This window comes from Xyrauchen texanus, chromosome 46 (genome assembly GCF_025860055.1).
Source record: "Xyrauchen texanus isolate HMW12.3.18 chromosome 46, RBS_HiC_50CHRs, whole genome shotgun sequence".
Taxonomy (NCBI): domain Eukaryota; kingdom Metazoa; phylum Chordata; class Actinopteri; order Cypriniformes; family Catostomidae; genus Xyrauchen; species Xyrauchen texanus.
Genome location: NC_068321.1, coordinates 8,144,883 through 8,160,979, shown reverse-complemented (window position 1 = coordinate 8,160,979; position 16,097 = coordinate 8,144,883). Strand labels below are relative to the sequence as shown.

The 16,097-nt window shown below is 36.2% G+C and overlaps 1 protein-coding gene across 1 annotated transcript; it reads left to right on the top strand.

Annotated features, from left to right (window-relative positions):
• The first annotated feature begins 2,636 nt into the window (after positions 1 to 2,636).
• On the top strand, positions 2,637 to 15,527 carry LOC127638248 (tyrosine 3-monooxygenase). The gene is made up of 13 exons (XM_052119690.1): positions 2,637 to 2,750; positions 3,403 to 3,606; positions 5,681 to 5,855; positions 5,940 to 6,028; positions 6,283 to 6,350; positions 6,439 to 6,489; positions 6,801 to 6,946; positions 10,577 to 10,712; positions 12,057 to 12,126; positions 12,215 to 12,271; positions 12,361 to 12,456; positions 12,545 to 12,678; positions 14,420 to 15,527. The coding sequence occupies exons 1-13, from the start codon at positions 2,667 to 2,669 to the stop codon at positions 14,577 to 14,579; spliced, it is 1,470 nt and encodes a 489-aa protein (XP_051975650.1). The 5' UTR covers positions 2,637 to 2,666; the 3' UTR covers positions 14,580 to 15,527.
• The last annotated feature ends 570 nt before the right edge of the window (positions 15,528 to 16,097 follow it).

The following is a 16,097-nucleotide window of genomic DNA, read 5'->3' as shown; positions in this document are numbered from 1 at the left end:
CCATACGGAAAATATTGCAGTGCGAAGTGGCGAAACTCATGAATATTAAATATGCTATGCACAGTATTTATTTATGTTTTGATAAATAGTGATTCTTGATGACCAGTTCAAGCACTCAAATAAATATTTCACATAATATAGTAACTTCTCTGTAGATCTGCCACTATCGGTTTTGGGATTTTGTTAGTCAGTAAATAAATACATACTGTAGATCACCACACTAATTCAGAACTTGACTGGTTGGTCTAGTGTTAACTTTTTTGATTCTAGTTTTTAGAGGTTGTGGGTTATAATTCTGCTAAATATAGCTTTTTATTTGAATAAACCTGCTGCTATTGCATCTGTACATCAGTGGATGTATATCATGAGCTGGGATAATTTTGCTTTGCAATCCCACTGTTGTAACCAATCACACGTTTGGTCTGCTGTAGTCATTTATGCATTCAGTTAGAGTTGAGGCAGTTCGACATGAATAACCCTGTACATATAATACCAACATCAACTATAATATATTTTCATTTATAATGTATTTTGTTCACTGCAATACCAAATTCTGGGGTGGCAATGCTTTTTCTTAGAGTGACCCCATGCCATCCCGGTAGAACTGCCCCTGACAGACAGACAGACAGACAGACAGATAGACAGACAGACAGATAGATAGACAGACAGACAGACAGACAGACAGACTTCACTTAAGAGATAGTTCACCCAAAAATGAATATTCTTTTATAATTTACTCACCTTCATGCCATACCAGATGATTATGATTTTCTTTCTTCAGCAGAACACAATTGAAGATTTTTAGAAGAATATTTAAGCTCTGTAGGTCCTTACACTGCAAGTGAATGGGTACCAAACGTTTGAAGCTCCAGAAGGCATATAAAGGCAACACAAAAGAAATAATTAAGACTTCAGTACATGACTTCAGAAGTTATGTTATAGGTGTGGGTGCCAAACAGATCAATATTTAAGTCCTTATTTACTATCAATTCTCCTGCCTACCCAGTAGGTGGCGATATGCACAGATAATGTGAATTGTCAAAAACAAAAGAAGAAGAAAGTGAAAGTAAAAGGGTGTCATATGGGCTACTAAATAAATAAAAAAGCCTACACATCTGGGATGGTATGAGGGTGAGTAAATGATGAGAGAATTTTAATTTTTAGGCAAACTATCCCTTTAAGTCTTTAAACTGCAGGCCTGATTACTTATCTAGCACATTACAAATGACTGTTACAATTGTCCTGGGGAATACAACAATACCTGACATGAGGACAGTTGTAACATATGTACTCCTTGTCTTCACTCACTAATTGTGGAAAATAGGAACTATATACTTCCACGATTTGTACCTTATTGCTTAAGCATATGATATGAAATCTATATAGACTGCAACAACCCAGAGCTTTTTATATTTATTTTGTTGTAGACATGTAAAAGCATGTGACAAAATGCCATATTTTTCTGGTCGTTATTTGTGCAGTATGGAAAAAGCAAATAGTGTTTCAACTGTGCTCAGTCTGCTCTACTGAATATTTGGAGTCCAAAAAAAAAAAATAAATAAAAACATATTTAAATCAACAGAAATGGAAGCAAACTGTGTAAGTAAACTGTGTACTGTAAAAGCAGTACGAGCCAAACAATTATATTTACAACATTCACTGTAATAATTTGGAATAAAATGAATGTTACACTCAATACGCATTTAAATTCACGTGTAGAAAAGAAATTAAACCGGTTAATCCAGCAGTGACAGAGCCAACTCCACTATATTATACAGCCTAATTATGTTCAGTTTATGTATTATAAATGGGAGAGAAATGTGTATTCAGCATGGCAGATTACTGTCACATTACATCAAGGGGAGACCATCAGGGGTGGCCAGGAGATGTTTCGGGGTCTTGGCTGCTAAAAAAAGGTTAAAGGTTTAATCCTAAATAGTGGGTGACTCATAATCCTGTTCTGTATCATTGTGCCCTTGAGCACATTTTACTTTCTGCCATAGCAATTGGTGTATGTGACTTTACATAAAAAGCTTCCACTAAATGCCAAACAACTAATGCTTTCATTTAAGATCAGTGGTTTTTAAGGATGAGTTTGCCTTAATATATATATATATATATTCATTTCACAGAATTTTAATCTAAAATAATAACTTAGATTTCTGGGGATATTAGCTGAATGGCATGTCTCTTTCTGATGAAAACATTTTAAATAAAAGTCACATTTAAGCATAATAAAGTATTTATATTGTAGTTTATTTTTCATTAGTCTATTTAATAAACCAGCATACAGTTACATTTTAAGTTATGTTAATCAGTGATATTTAAATGAAATACATTTAAAATGAGATTATTTATATGGCTAAAGCAAGTTGTGTAACACTCATACATCAATAAGTGGAAAATATAAAAATGATTTAGTGAGACGCGCACTGAAAATGTAAACAGACAGATACATAAAGTGATGTGAAGTATCAAATAATGAAGAATGCGGCGCAAGAGGCTTTAAGAGGCTTAAAGACGGAGTAGGAGGGGGTCAGTTTGACGTCAGTAAAGAAGAATACACCTCTATAAATAAGAGAAAAGAAGGCTACAGGTGGAAGAAAGTGTCCAGCAGTCCCAAGAGAGCACAATATCATCCCGTTTCGCGGGCTGATAACTTGAATATGCCGAATTCAAACAGCTCCACATCTTCCACAAAGAGCATCAGAAGGGCCGCTTCTGAACTCGAGCGCTCCGATTCTATTACGGTAAAATTTTGTTTTTATCTATATTATTCACTTCTTAAAGCTTTCTATCTTCCGAAAAGAGAGAGATGAATTAGGCTAATATATACAGATGTATAGCCAAAATACAGTTGCTTCAAAAAGTAGATGGATAATTGAGCCACTCCTATAAATGAATGTCATTTAACAACTTTAGAAAGCAAAATATCAAACCAAGTGGCATTTAAATTAAATAAAGACAAAGTGAATTTGGATAGGTTGGTTTGGTGGGCATCTTAAGGACCAGTCTGCAATGACATTCATAAACTGACATTTGTTATTATTAAATATTTTTACGCTATATGTGAGACGCACCTGCTTTCTTGAGGCATTGCGTAAAAAGGAAACTACATTAGGACTCCCCATTTTACGCACAGCATTACGCGATGATGAGTGGACCCAAACGCTTTGGAAATCACTTTAGAAGTAGATGTAACAACAGTTTAAGGGGAAATGATTAAGTCTAAGCTATACGGCATGTTTACATAGACTGCACTGATGTTCTTAAGCGCTTTTGGCGATGTCACCTCCATCTGATGTCCACAGTGTAAGGAGTGCTACATTATTATCCTCAGTCTAGATGCATATTCTAATCGAAGCCATCGTAATGACTATGTCTGCTCGTCTTTATAAATAGTCTCAGAAGTTTGTGGGGAGGAGGCAGAGCTTGATCGAGGACGCGCGTAAAGAGCGCGAGGCGGCGGCTGCCGCGGCGGAGGTTGCGGGACTGAGCGAGCAGATCGTGTTCGAGGAGAGCGACGGAAAAGCGCTGCTCAGTCTGTTCTTTTGTCTGAGGAGTTCAAAGAGCCCAGCGCTGTCCCGCGCCCTCAAGGTTTTTGAGGTAAACCTGATGTTTAAAAAACAAACAAAAAATAAAATAAAATAAAACATGATTTTTTTTATTTATGAATTTTTGCTTAAAAATTAAATAAAAGCTTGATAATGGATACACTCCTGATTTCAAAATATGTGGGACCAATCATAAATTATCTCATAGACTCAAATAATACTCTAAGAGGACGCCACTTCATAAACTGACATTATGAAGAAAAAGAAATATCACACAAAAACTTACAAACAAGATTTTCAGTTTAGTGCAATCGGACCATATCTGGATTCTTATTCAATCCCAGTCCTTTAGAATAGCAAATTATGATAAAAATAGCTATCCATTTGTATTCATTTTTTGGAACTTTATTGGTACTGCTTACACAATTTTTTTTTTGCAAGTGTTACCTTAAAGGTACATTTCCTCCTTGATCTAAATCTTAAAATTAGCTTTGTTCGTGTAACCTAATTTATTCATGCTGATTCAGTCAGTTATGGTAAATAATATTATTTTCTTCAATCAAACTGATTATTTAGATTGACATGAACAGTGTGCTTCATGAGGTAAATATTCAAGTCAAATATTTTATATAGCCCTTATATTCAGGGGTGTTATACCAAACATATCTATCACAAATAAATCTACAATATACCCAGATAGTGCAATCATATATTCTGATGTATTTTGATGTTTATTTGTCCTCTATCAAAGAGATAATGCAACAAATATAGAACAGGATTATTAACACTTGCTATAGTTTAATTTTCAAGTTGCTTCTTCATCAAATAGCAATGTCAAATGTAAATCAAGTCAATCACTTAAACATTAGCGCCACCTGGAGTGAGAAATAGCATGTATAATTTGTGGTGCTGTCAGTACATTACATTTTTTATTTTTTTTTTAATGCGATTAATCGCATATTTTTTCAAGCACTGAAATGTATAAATATATTTCTTTTCTAGTCAAACTGCACTTATCTCCTTCTTAGGAAAGAAAACAAAACTATGTATCAATATAATGCTTTATTAATATTTTCCAAACAAATCCTTCCACAGTAAAAAGATAGAAATGCACCAATTCAAGTAACATTGAAGGGGCTGTAAGCAATTTTTACATGGAAAGGTATGAAAAAATTTTCCTATTCCCTGAAAGATACTAATGAAATAAATGTCATGAGATATCTCACCGGTCTCTGTGACAGCTCTAGACTTTGTAAACAGCAAAAAAAAAATAAAAAATGTGTCAATCATTTTGCATGTTTTCATAGTATTGTAGTTGCAGTGAATTATTGAAGCATAATGTGTTTTTATGCCACGTTGTTCATAACAGTTGTCAGTTGAGAGCGCTATTTTGCAGCTGTTGTTTATAACAACCTAAAGCTAATTTTGGTATCAGAGTTCAGGGTTTTTGAAAAAGGGTTGTGGCTAATCCAACAGCTCAGTCTCCAGAAAGTAGAATGGCTGAAACCGCTTACAGCACTTTTAAACGTTTTACAAAGTCTAAGTGGAAGTTTGACTATTTGAAAGAACTAGTCTCCACATAGGTTGCATATTCATTGCAATGCGCATTACATTTCTTAAACTCTCCTGCTCCACAATACTAATCAGCCGGCAGACTATGGCTATCTGCTTTGTTACATCAATCGTGAAGCCGCATTCATGATTTGCATCAGGGTGTCAACGCCAGCTTCAAATGCCTCTTTGAACTCCACATGAAAAGTGTTTGCAAACGTCTTGTTCTGCATTTTTGTGATAGTTGAGACTTGATGTGCTTCTGTGGCAATTCAATTGTGGCTTATAGAGGCTGCAAAGTACTTGCTTTTTCCTGTCTGTTCTTGTTTTGTAAAACAAATATCATTAACAGGTCCTTTCCCCATCATTTGATGACCGACATGGCTGTAGCGTGTGTTTGTAGTGTGTGTGTTAGTGTAAAGTTCCGCCCTTCTCCGGCCAGTGTAGGTCTATATGCTGGTTTATGCTTTATTAAAGGGAAATGCTACATAAAACTTTTGGCTTGTTATTTTAAAGCATTTTATTCTCCTGACTGTTATTCTGAACAACTGATATTCACCTACTAAACACCACAGACATTTGAAGCCAAGATCCATCATCTTGAGACCAGACCCATTCGAAAGCCCAAGGATGGTTTGGAAGATCTGGAATATTATGTTCAGTGTGAGGTGCATCTGTCAGATGTAAACACACTGATCAGCTCTCTAAAGAGAAGTGCAGAGGACGTCAAAACCACAAAAGAGGTTAAATGTAAGTCAGTTAAAATGCTATTTAACCCTGCTTTTCTTTTCTTTATTTGACAGTTAGTAAGTTTTTGTATCTGTCTTTATTTAGTTCATTGGTTTCCCATAAAAATAGCTGAACTGGATAAGTGCCATCATCTTGTCACCAAATATGATCCCGATCTGGATCCCGATCATCCAGTATGTAACAAATTATTTTCTCCCTAATCCGACTAATAGCAATCTTTTATAGAAGCATGTATTTCTTATTTAACTAGACTCTAATGCCACACAATTTTAAAAGTTCAAAATCTATTTAGCTTCAGGCCTCTTTCAAATTCTCACATCTTGTCCAAGATGACAGACAGACAGAAGAGAGTTGGCTAATACAATTTTATTGATGGTGGAAAGCTAATCCAAACCTTTTTCCATTTCTTTTTTTTTGTTTTTTGCAGGGCTTCACTGACCCTGTTTATCGAAAGCGAAGAAAGATGATTGGAGACATTGCCTTTAAATACAAACAGTATGTTCTAACAATAATATGTACCTTTGTTTTTCTGGAAATGTTGTCACTTCACTGATTTTTTTTATTGACTCCTGTCTCTATCCAGCGGTGAGACGATTCCTCGAGTGGAGTACACAGAAGAGGAGATAGGAACATGGTGAGATGATATCTTTTCCCCAGTTCTGATACAAACACTAAAGAAAGAAATGCATGTGGATTTGTAACAACATGACAGAGAAAATGATGACATAATTATTGTCTTTGAGTAAACTACGCCTATATGACTCTGCTCCATGCTCATGACAAACTCAGTCACTTCAGAGCAGCATAACTGCAGCTGCAACAATGTGCATCATGGTTTTCCTTCACTATAATTCGATTTTTTTCTAGATACATGTCCTATCACTTTTTGCAACTATATAAGGTCTAAGTTCTCAGTTTGTATTTTTGTTTGTTGTGTGCAAGCAGGCGTGAGGTTTACTCAACTCTGAGAGATCTGTACACAACTCATGCCTGTAGTGAACATTTAGAGGCGTTCCGATTACTGGAGAAGCACTGTGGCTACAGCCCCAATAACATCCCTCAACTAGAGGATGTATCCCGCTTCCTAAAAGGTACAATAACCGGCATGGAGCATATGTCAATGTCAAATGTATTTATAGAGCACAACTTATACAACAGTTGTTGACCAGTACGCTATACAACAAGAGTTATAAAACAGAATGAAAACATAAAATAAGGCAATGGTGGCTCAGCGGTTGAGGCTCTAGGTTACTGACCAGAAGGTCAGGTATTCAAACCCTGTGAAAAAAAAAAGAATTTCACTGTGTATGTTCAAAATGTATAATGTGTGACAAAAAATTAAAAGCCAAAGAGAAGAAATCTCTGATAATGACAGTGCTGTTATTTTAGGTACAGGCAAACTGTTCCAAAGTTTGGGACCAGCTAGTCTAGACCTAGGTACAACAAGCAGTCTTTGAGCCCCCAATCTAAGGGCTCTAGAGGGATTGTGAATATGAAGTAGTTCAGAAAGATATGATGGAGTTCTGGACCATTCTGGACCACTTGTAGACAGACCAGAGATGATAATTCCATAGTACAGGGAATTACAATAGTCTAAACATGACGAGATAAAAGCGTGGATCACTCTTTCAAAATCTTTACAAGAGGGAAAGAGCTTTACTTTAGCTAAAAGTCTTAAATGAAAAAAAAAAACTTGTTTTAAGATCACTGTCGAATAAAAAGTCCAAATTCTTACAAACGGTTTAGTGTGAGAAGCAAGATGTCCTAAATTAAAATCACGGGTAGGAGTGGTACCAAACATAAGAATCTCTGTTTTATTTTCATTTGAAGGACATCCATGATTTAATGTCTGAGAACATTATTTAAGGGGCGGCTGTGGCTCAGGTGGTAGAGCGGGTTGTCCACTAATCGCAGGGTTAGCGGTTTGATTCTCGGGCCACACGACTCCACATGCCGAAGTGTCCTTGGGCAAGACACTGAACCCCAAGTTGCTCCCAATGGCAGGCTAGCGCCTTGCAAGCCAGCTCTGCCGTCATTGGTGTGTGAATGTATGTGTGTGTGAATGGGTGAATGAGAATGAGTGTAAAGTGTTTGAATACCGCTAAGGTTAAAAAGGCGCTATATAAGTGCAGACCATTTACCATTTTCTGAGCGTCTCAGTGGCAGATAATAACAGACACTATACAATTGTAATGCAACTTGTTATTTTTATTTTGGTATTTTCTCCCCTTTTTCTCCCAATTTGGAATGCCCAATTCCCAATGTGCTCTAAGTCCTCGTGGTGGCATAATGACTCAATCCTGGTGGCAGAGGATAAATCTCAGCTTTCTCCACGTCTGAGACCGTCAACTTACACATCTTATCAAGTGACTTGTTTACTGTAATTTACTGCAGAGATATAGCACGTTTGGAGGCTTCATGCCATCCACTGCGGCATCCACGCACAACTCACCACGCACACCACTGAAAGCGAACCACATTATAGCGATCACAAGGAGTCACCCCGTGTGACTCTACCCTCCCTAGCAACCCAGCTGGAGTCACTCAGCACGCAAACTCCAGGGGTGGTAGAGGCATCTTTACCACTGAGCTACCCAGGCCCCATGCAACTTGTCATAAATTCTCTTCATATAGACAGAAAAATAAGGAGATAACGTGATTATTTTTTGATAAAACAATTTTATTGTGAGTATAATGTCCACAGAGGGGCGCCAAAAGTGAGTTGTAATGTGAGTTGTTCTCAGCTGTACAGGCTGTAATACAGTGAAGAGGAATACATATTTTATGAACTAAACCCGCAAACCCCAAACATAAACCAAACCATCAGTGGAGTAAAAATGTAATGTGAGAGGGAAAAATTCAACCTCTGAATTGCGCTTGTCACGATTATGTAAACACGATTAATTCCTGGTTTTAAAGTGTGATCCCAACCAGGGTCTCCTAAGCAGCAGATGCAAAGTGCTTCCGGTCATGCCAAAGGCAAACATGCAAGAGCCGATGCCAAAACGTCTAATATGAGATGGCGCTTGTCAGCGAGTTGGCATAATATGGCCGATCCTAGGGTACCGTAACTTTAGGAAACAGCATGCTGGATTGCCATGTGATCGTGTTGTTGGATTACAAAGTAATTAGTTACTGTCAGGGTTGTGAAGGTTACTTTTAAAATGTCTTCCATTACAGATTACAGAATACATACTGTGAAATGTAATTAGTAAAGTTTTATTTTAGATTACTCAATGTCAGTAATCTAAATACTTTGGATTATTTCTTCAGAACTGGCAGTTTTTTTTCAATTGTTAACATGAAAAAGTAAAAAAAAAAAAAAAACACACACATATTAAAAATTCATTATCTGAAAAAAGCCTAAATATCTCATGCAGTGTTTCTTCGAAAACAAGACAAAGTATATGTATCTTCTTTTAAGGATTTTAAGATATTATTTTAACAGAAAAACAATGCAAAAATTCTCATCAAGAATAAGATTTTTGCAGTACTACTTTGCCCTAATATCAAAGTTCTTACTAGAAACCCCACAGATACACAACAACATCTTTCTCTGATCGTATGTGATTCCTCAATGACGTCATATCCACATTTTCACTCATACCAGTCTGAAAGCATTCTGTCTGCTCGTATGAATACATAATAAGAAAGTGTTTCACCGCTATTCAAACGCTCTTCTAACCACATCATTTACACTCACTGAGCAGTTTATTAGGAACACTATGGTCCTAATAATGTGCCCAACGTGGTCTTCTGCTGTTGTAGCCCATCCGTCTCAAGGTTCGATGTGTTGTGCATTCTAAGATACTATTCTGATAATTATGATTGTACAGAGTGGTTACCTGAGTTGCCATAGCCTTTCTGTCAGCTTGAACCAGTCTGGCCATTCTCCATTGACCTCTCTCATCAACAAGGTGTTTCTGTCTGCAGAACTGCCACTCACTGATCCTGATGGTTGATGTGAACATTACATGAAGCTCCTGACCCGTATCTGAATTATTTTATGCATTGCACTGCTGCCACATGATTAGCTGTTTAGATAATCTCATGAATAAGTAGGTGTACAGATGTTCCTAATAAAGTGCTCAGTGAGTGCATATGAAAACATGTTTTTCGACTAAATAAACAAAACGTTAAAGAAATTACAATAAAATGCAAAGCAATCTCGTCAATAATCAAAATACTTTTTGAATGTAACTGTATTCTTATTACCAACCATTTAAATTGTAACTGTAGTGGAATACAGTTACTAATATTGTGTATTTTAAATACGTAATCTCACAACATGTATTCAGTTACTCCCCAACCCTGGTTATTGTAACCTAATTCCGAAGTTAAAAAAATTGCGTGACGCATTACATTTTTACGTAATCAGATTACAGTTACTGACTTTCAGTTAATTAATCACTTTTAGGTACATTACTTGGTATACACATATTTCCAGACTTACATTATTTATATGGAATACATTTAAAAAATGTATTATGTTAATATGTAATTTACTACATATTTAATATGTAGTATGTCCGTTTACATTTCTGTGATATCTGAAGGGCATGCACCTCCTAAGGGGTCAGGGTTAGGTTTAGGATTTGAATTAGTAGAGCAGAAAAACAAATACTTTTCTGTGATCATTTTTTCTATGATGCTTTTCTCACATTTCTACCTAAATCCCTCTCTCTCCTAACCATTTAAACAATCCCTCTCTCTTCATAAAGAGCACACTGGATTTCAGCTGAGGCCGGTGGCAGGTCTCCTCTCGGCAAGAGATTTTTTGGCTAGTCTGGCTTTCCGTGTGTTCCAGTGCACGCAATACATACGGCATGCATCCTCTCCCATGCACTCCCCTGAACCGTAAGAGATGCCAAAGCACACATTAGCAACACCCTAGCAACCACTTAGAAATGCCTTAGCAACCACCCAGAACACTTAAGCAACTGCCTTGCAACCACCTAGCAATGCCCTATCGACCAATCAGAACACCCTAGCACCAACTTAGCAATGCCCTAGCAACCACCCAGAACACCCTAGCAACAGCCTACCAACCACAGAACATCGCAAAGACATTGGGGTGGGCTCTTTTAACTTGGGGTGGTGTACTGAGAAACTTGGTGGGACATCGTGGTGTCGAGTTTTGCCACGGCAAGCACCACTATATACATATATATAGGTATTCATTATCATACAAAAATTATGAATAAAATTGAGATGCACACCTATAGCTAACTAGTTTGTATAATTATGTACTCAGTACTTGTAATTGTTTTGTTTATGTTTGACTGGCTGATATGGCAGCCATCTTGGACTTATACAGACTTATAATGACACCTAGTGGTGTGGATGCATCATCAAGTAAATGCTGAAGTTTTCAGATAGGGATTCAATTGTAGAAATGCACAACTAACTGTCAGCCATGATTCATTTAGTAGCATCAGAAAGTAGGCAGATATATCGGTTTTACTGATTATCGGTGCCGATAGTTGCTTTTTGGAACTATCGGTTATCAGCAAAAATCTATGTCGATAGTTGCTGACAGTTTTTCATAATTTAGGCATTTAAAAATAAAGAGTCCCAGGTGTATTTCAGACTTGTTTATACTTGTAAGTAAATATAGTATATAGTACTTGTGTATACTATAATGTGTAATACACCAAATTTGTATTTTTTCTGGTTATTATTGGAATGTTGAACTATAAAACTGCATCTGGGATTTTATTCATTTTGGACTCTTTGTCTTTAGTAAAGAAAGTAAAGAAAGAATAATATATATATATATATTTTTACATTGCATAAATCGATTTTAAAAACTATTAATCAGATTAATCGGTTATCGGCCAATCCCACCACCTCAGTTATCGTATTGGCAAAATCCACTATTGGTCAACTTCTATTAGAAAGTAATATAGGAAGTAATTGAACTGGCAATCTTAATATGTTCCCAAGGCTGTGACACACTCCATGTAAAATAAAATATTTTTTTTGTAGTCTACTTATATTACTGAACCTCATGTGAGTGTACAGGCTCATCATTTTAAACATATTTGTACTATTCGTTTCTTTTGTAAAGTTTTATAAGGAAAAGAAATACTGACTGAAACTTTAAGCATATGCAAATGCATTAAATTAACATTGTGAAGATGATGATGGGTTATGTTACATACAGCACATCACATATCATCCACATGCTTTTCTTTCCAGGGACTGTGTCCATGAACTTCTTGGTCATGTTCCTATACTGGCTGATAGAACGTTTGCACAGTTTTCCCAGGTAAATGTCCTAATTTTTACTAACATAATCAGTCCTTGACTTAAGCAGTGCTTAGTACTAAATGCTAAAATGTCTTTTTCCCTCTCAGAGTATTGGCCTTGCCTCTCTTGGAGCCTCTGACGAAGACATTGAAAAATTGTCGACAGTGAGTATAAAGCATCTCACATCATATCATGCAAACTCCACGTATGAGCTAAATAGCACTGAATGTGTTTCTTCCTGTGTGTTTTGAAGCTTTATTGGTTCACAGTGGAGTTTGGATTGTGTAAACAGGCAGGGACAATCAAAGCGTATGGTGCAGGACTGTTGTCTTCTTATGGCGAGCTGGTGGTAGGTGGCAGTCAGTAATTTAAGTAGGTTTCAGCCTTGAATTCTTGTCTTATGTCATTAGCATTGAACATTTTTTTTATTTCATCAGCATTCACTTTCAGATGAGCCAGAGAGACGAGAGTTTGACCCGGACACTGTAGCTGTTCAGCCATACCAAGACCAGAATTACCAATCCGTCTATTTTGTGTCCGAAAGCTTCTCTGATGCCACAGATAAACTGAGGTCAGTTGCATCACAAATACGCTCATAGAATCATGTTACTATACCTAAATTGTTGCAAAAAGATTTTTACATGGCTCGTTGTATGTATCATGTCAGTTTCCTGGTGAAATGAACACTAGAGGTAATAAAGTAAACCGAAAGTGTCATAGAAGCACCCCAAAATTATGTATTTGCTTCAGCAAATAGTTTTCTATCTTACATTTGCTTTGTAAGACACTATCGGTTAAGTTTAAAGTTTAGGATAGGGAGGTTGGTCTTGTTGATTTTAAACTCAATTGAGGGGTGGCACAAAAAACTGGCTCACAGCAAAAAGGTCCCTGGTTTGAGTCCTGGCTCCTAGCCTTTCTGTGTGGTGTTTTGTGTTTGTGTGGGTTTCCTCTGGGTGCTCTGGTTTCCCCCACAGTCCAAAAACATGCAGGTTCAGTGAACTGCAAATTCTAAATTGCCTGTAGGTGAGATTTAGAGTGTGTATGTCCTGTGATGGACTGTTTCCTTGCCTTTGGCCCAAGACAGATGGGATAGTCTCCAGCACTACCTACGACCCTACATAGGACCAACGGCTTTAGAAGATAAATGGATGGAAAACTCTGTAGAGCTTCACACAGAGGACATTTCACCACTGAACTACTGCAATACGTTTAATGAACAGCGTAAAGTCATTTTGCTGAAATTTCACCACAGTCACAGTTTAGGAGATCAGGTTGATGTAATTATTTAGGAATTAAAGAATAACTGAATTAATAAATTATTTAAAAATGCATCACAAAAAAAAAAAATTACATTTCTTTGCATTGATTGAAACACTCCATAAAAAAAGAAAATGCTGACTAACTAAAGTAAAACAAAGATATTTAGGCTATTGCCTAATGAAATTAAATGAATATTTACTCATCATTTACTCACACTCATGTCATCCCAGATGTGTATGACTTTCTTTCATCTGCAGAACAAAAATTCAGATTTTTAGAAGAATATTTCAGCTCTGTAGGTCCATACAATACAAGTGAATGGTAACCAGAATTTTGAAGGTCCTAAAAGCTCATAAAGTTAGCTTCATTGTAATTACAGTGGTTTAATCCATGTCTTCAGAAGCGATATGATAAGTGTGGGTGAGTAACAGATCAATATTGAAGTCCTTTTTTTACTATCAATCTCCACTTTCACTCTCTTCTCTCCTAAGAGTTCTTCTTCTTTATTTTTGGTGATTCGCATCCTTCGGGTATATTGTCACCTACTGTGCATGGAGGAGAATGTATAGTAAAAAAATTACTTAAATTGAACCTAAACCTACACCTATCATATAGCTTAAGAAGATATAGGTTTAACCACTGGAGTCATATGGATTACATTTAAGCTGCCTTTCTGTGCTTTTTGGAGCTTCAAAATGAATTGTATGGACCTGAAGAGCTGTGGTATTATTTGTGTATTTTTCTTTGTTTGTGTTCTGCAGAAGAAATAAAGTCATACACATCTGGGATCGCATGAGGGTGAATAAAACATGGGAGCATTTTCATTTTTGATGAACTATCCCTTTAAAAAAAACTCTTTAAAAACATGCAGCAAGTGCTAATTAACAACAACAACAAAAATGGATATTTATTGCATTTATTTTAATCTTTACATTTACATTTATTTTTATTTACTTAATATATTCTTAACTGTGTGCAATTTCAATTATTTATATAAAAATAATTGCAAGTACTGTATGTGTGTATTATTATAATTTTTTTTTTTTTATCAGAGCATATGTGACCAGCATCAAGAGACCATTTTCTGTGAGGTTTGACCCATACACAGACAGCATAGAAGTGCTGGACAACCCGGTGAAAGTCAAGTTAGGGCTGGAGTCCATTAAAGATGAACTCAAGATACTCACAGATGCCCTGAATGTGCTGGCTTGATTTTCCCATGAGGAGTGAATCATCTGTCTTGTTTCCTTCATGCTTCATATTTGACAGTTTTGTCTTTATCTTTTGTGTCTACATGTCACATCTGCTGCTTCAGATGTTGTTGCTTTAAAAAGCCGAGTGCAAACCTCAAATCCTCACATTGGGACTGATTCCAAAAACCGTAATGGATCTCTATGTGAAAAAAACAAAACAGAAATTGTCATTTTTTTTTTTTAAAATAGCACATATGAAGTGTAAATCAAAGTTGTTAAAGATAATGAAGACAAAAGTTTAAGAAGTATCTCTGGCTAATGTAGTTACTATATTAAATTAATAAAATATGTACAGTATATCATAAAATCTATATTGAAGGTGCTGTAAGCTATTTTGGCTGTTCTGGAATAGCCACGCCCCCCTCTTTCTAAAACGCCACCCTCCAAAGATACCAAATGAGCGTTTTGAGTAGGAGCAGTTGTCAAAAACAACAGCAGCAAAATTGCGCCCTCAACTGACGACTGTTATGAGCAACATGGCTTAAAAATGGCATTAAGCCTCAATAATTCACTGCAACTACAAAACTATGAGAACGTCAAAAATGATTGAGAAAGCGTCAGAGACCATGGCCAGCGGACACATTTACAGAGTCTAGAGCTGTCACAGAGACCGATGAGATATCTCATGACACTTATTTCAGTAATATCTTTCAGGGAGTAAGACATTTTTTGCATACCTGTCCATGAAAAAAATCGCTTACAGCTCCTTTGACAATATAAAATCTGAATGTAGTAGTATTCCAAATATATTCCTAAAATATGTTGATCTGATGTATTCTCCTACAGATGTTCTAAATATTTTATTAATACTGAAAATGCCCTTATTTATCAAATAACACTGGCCTACTGATTGGAGCCGGTTTGTGTTTCTCCAAAAAAAACAAGAAAACAAAATATTAATGTTAAAATCTCTGCATAATCCCTGTAAATAAAGTTAAAATGAACAAAAACTGTGTAGTGCAAACTGAAAATTATGTGTTATTAGAAAGACACGAAATTGAGAGCAATATATTTACAGAATCTTTATTTTTCCACCTTGTATTTTTCTCTTTGATGTTATGCTCAAATGACACTTCTGTAGATGTTTAATGGTTTTACAAAACAAGTAGATGACTGAAAATTTTCAAAACCTTACAAGAACAGCTAGACAGTTTTTTTTTTATTTAAATAAAACTACCACCAGATGGTAGTCTAAGCATAAATGTGGGTGAGGCTTTTCCACACCAGCAATTCTTGGGTGAGCGCATGCACATTATATGGTTATTGACAGTACAATGATGGGATCAGGTCATGAGCTTAGAGGTTAGGATTAGAGTTAGGTTAGGATTTTATGCACAGTTAGTGGGAAAGATCAGCCATTTGAATACCCAACCAACCACAAAATACATCCTGCAAAAGTAGGAAAAACAATAGTGTCTGATATTCCGTCATCATTTACTCACCCTGCCTGTGTTCCAAACCTATTTTTTTTGTTTTT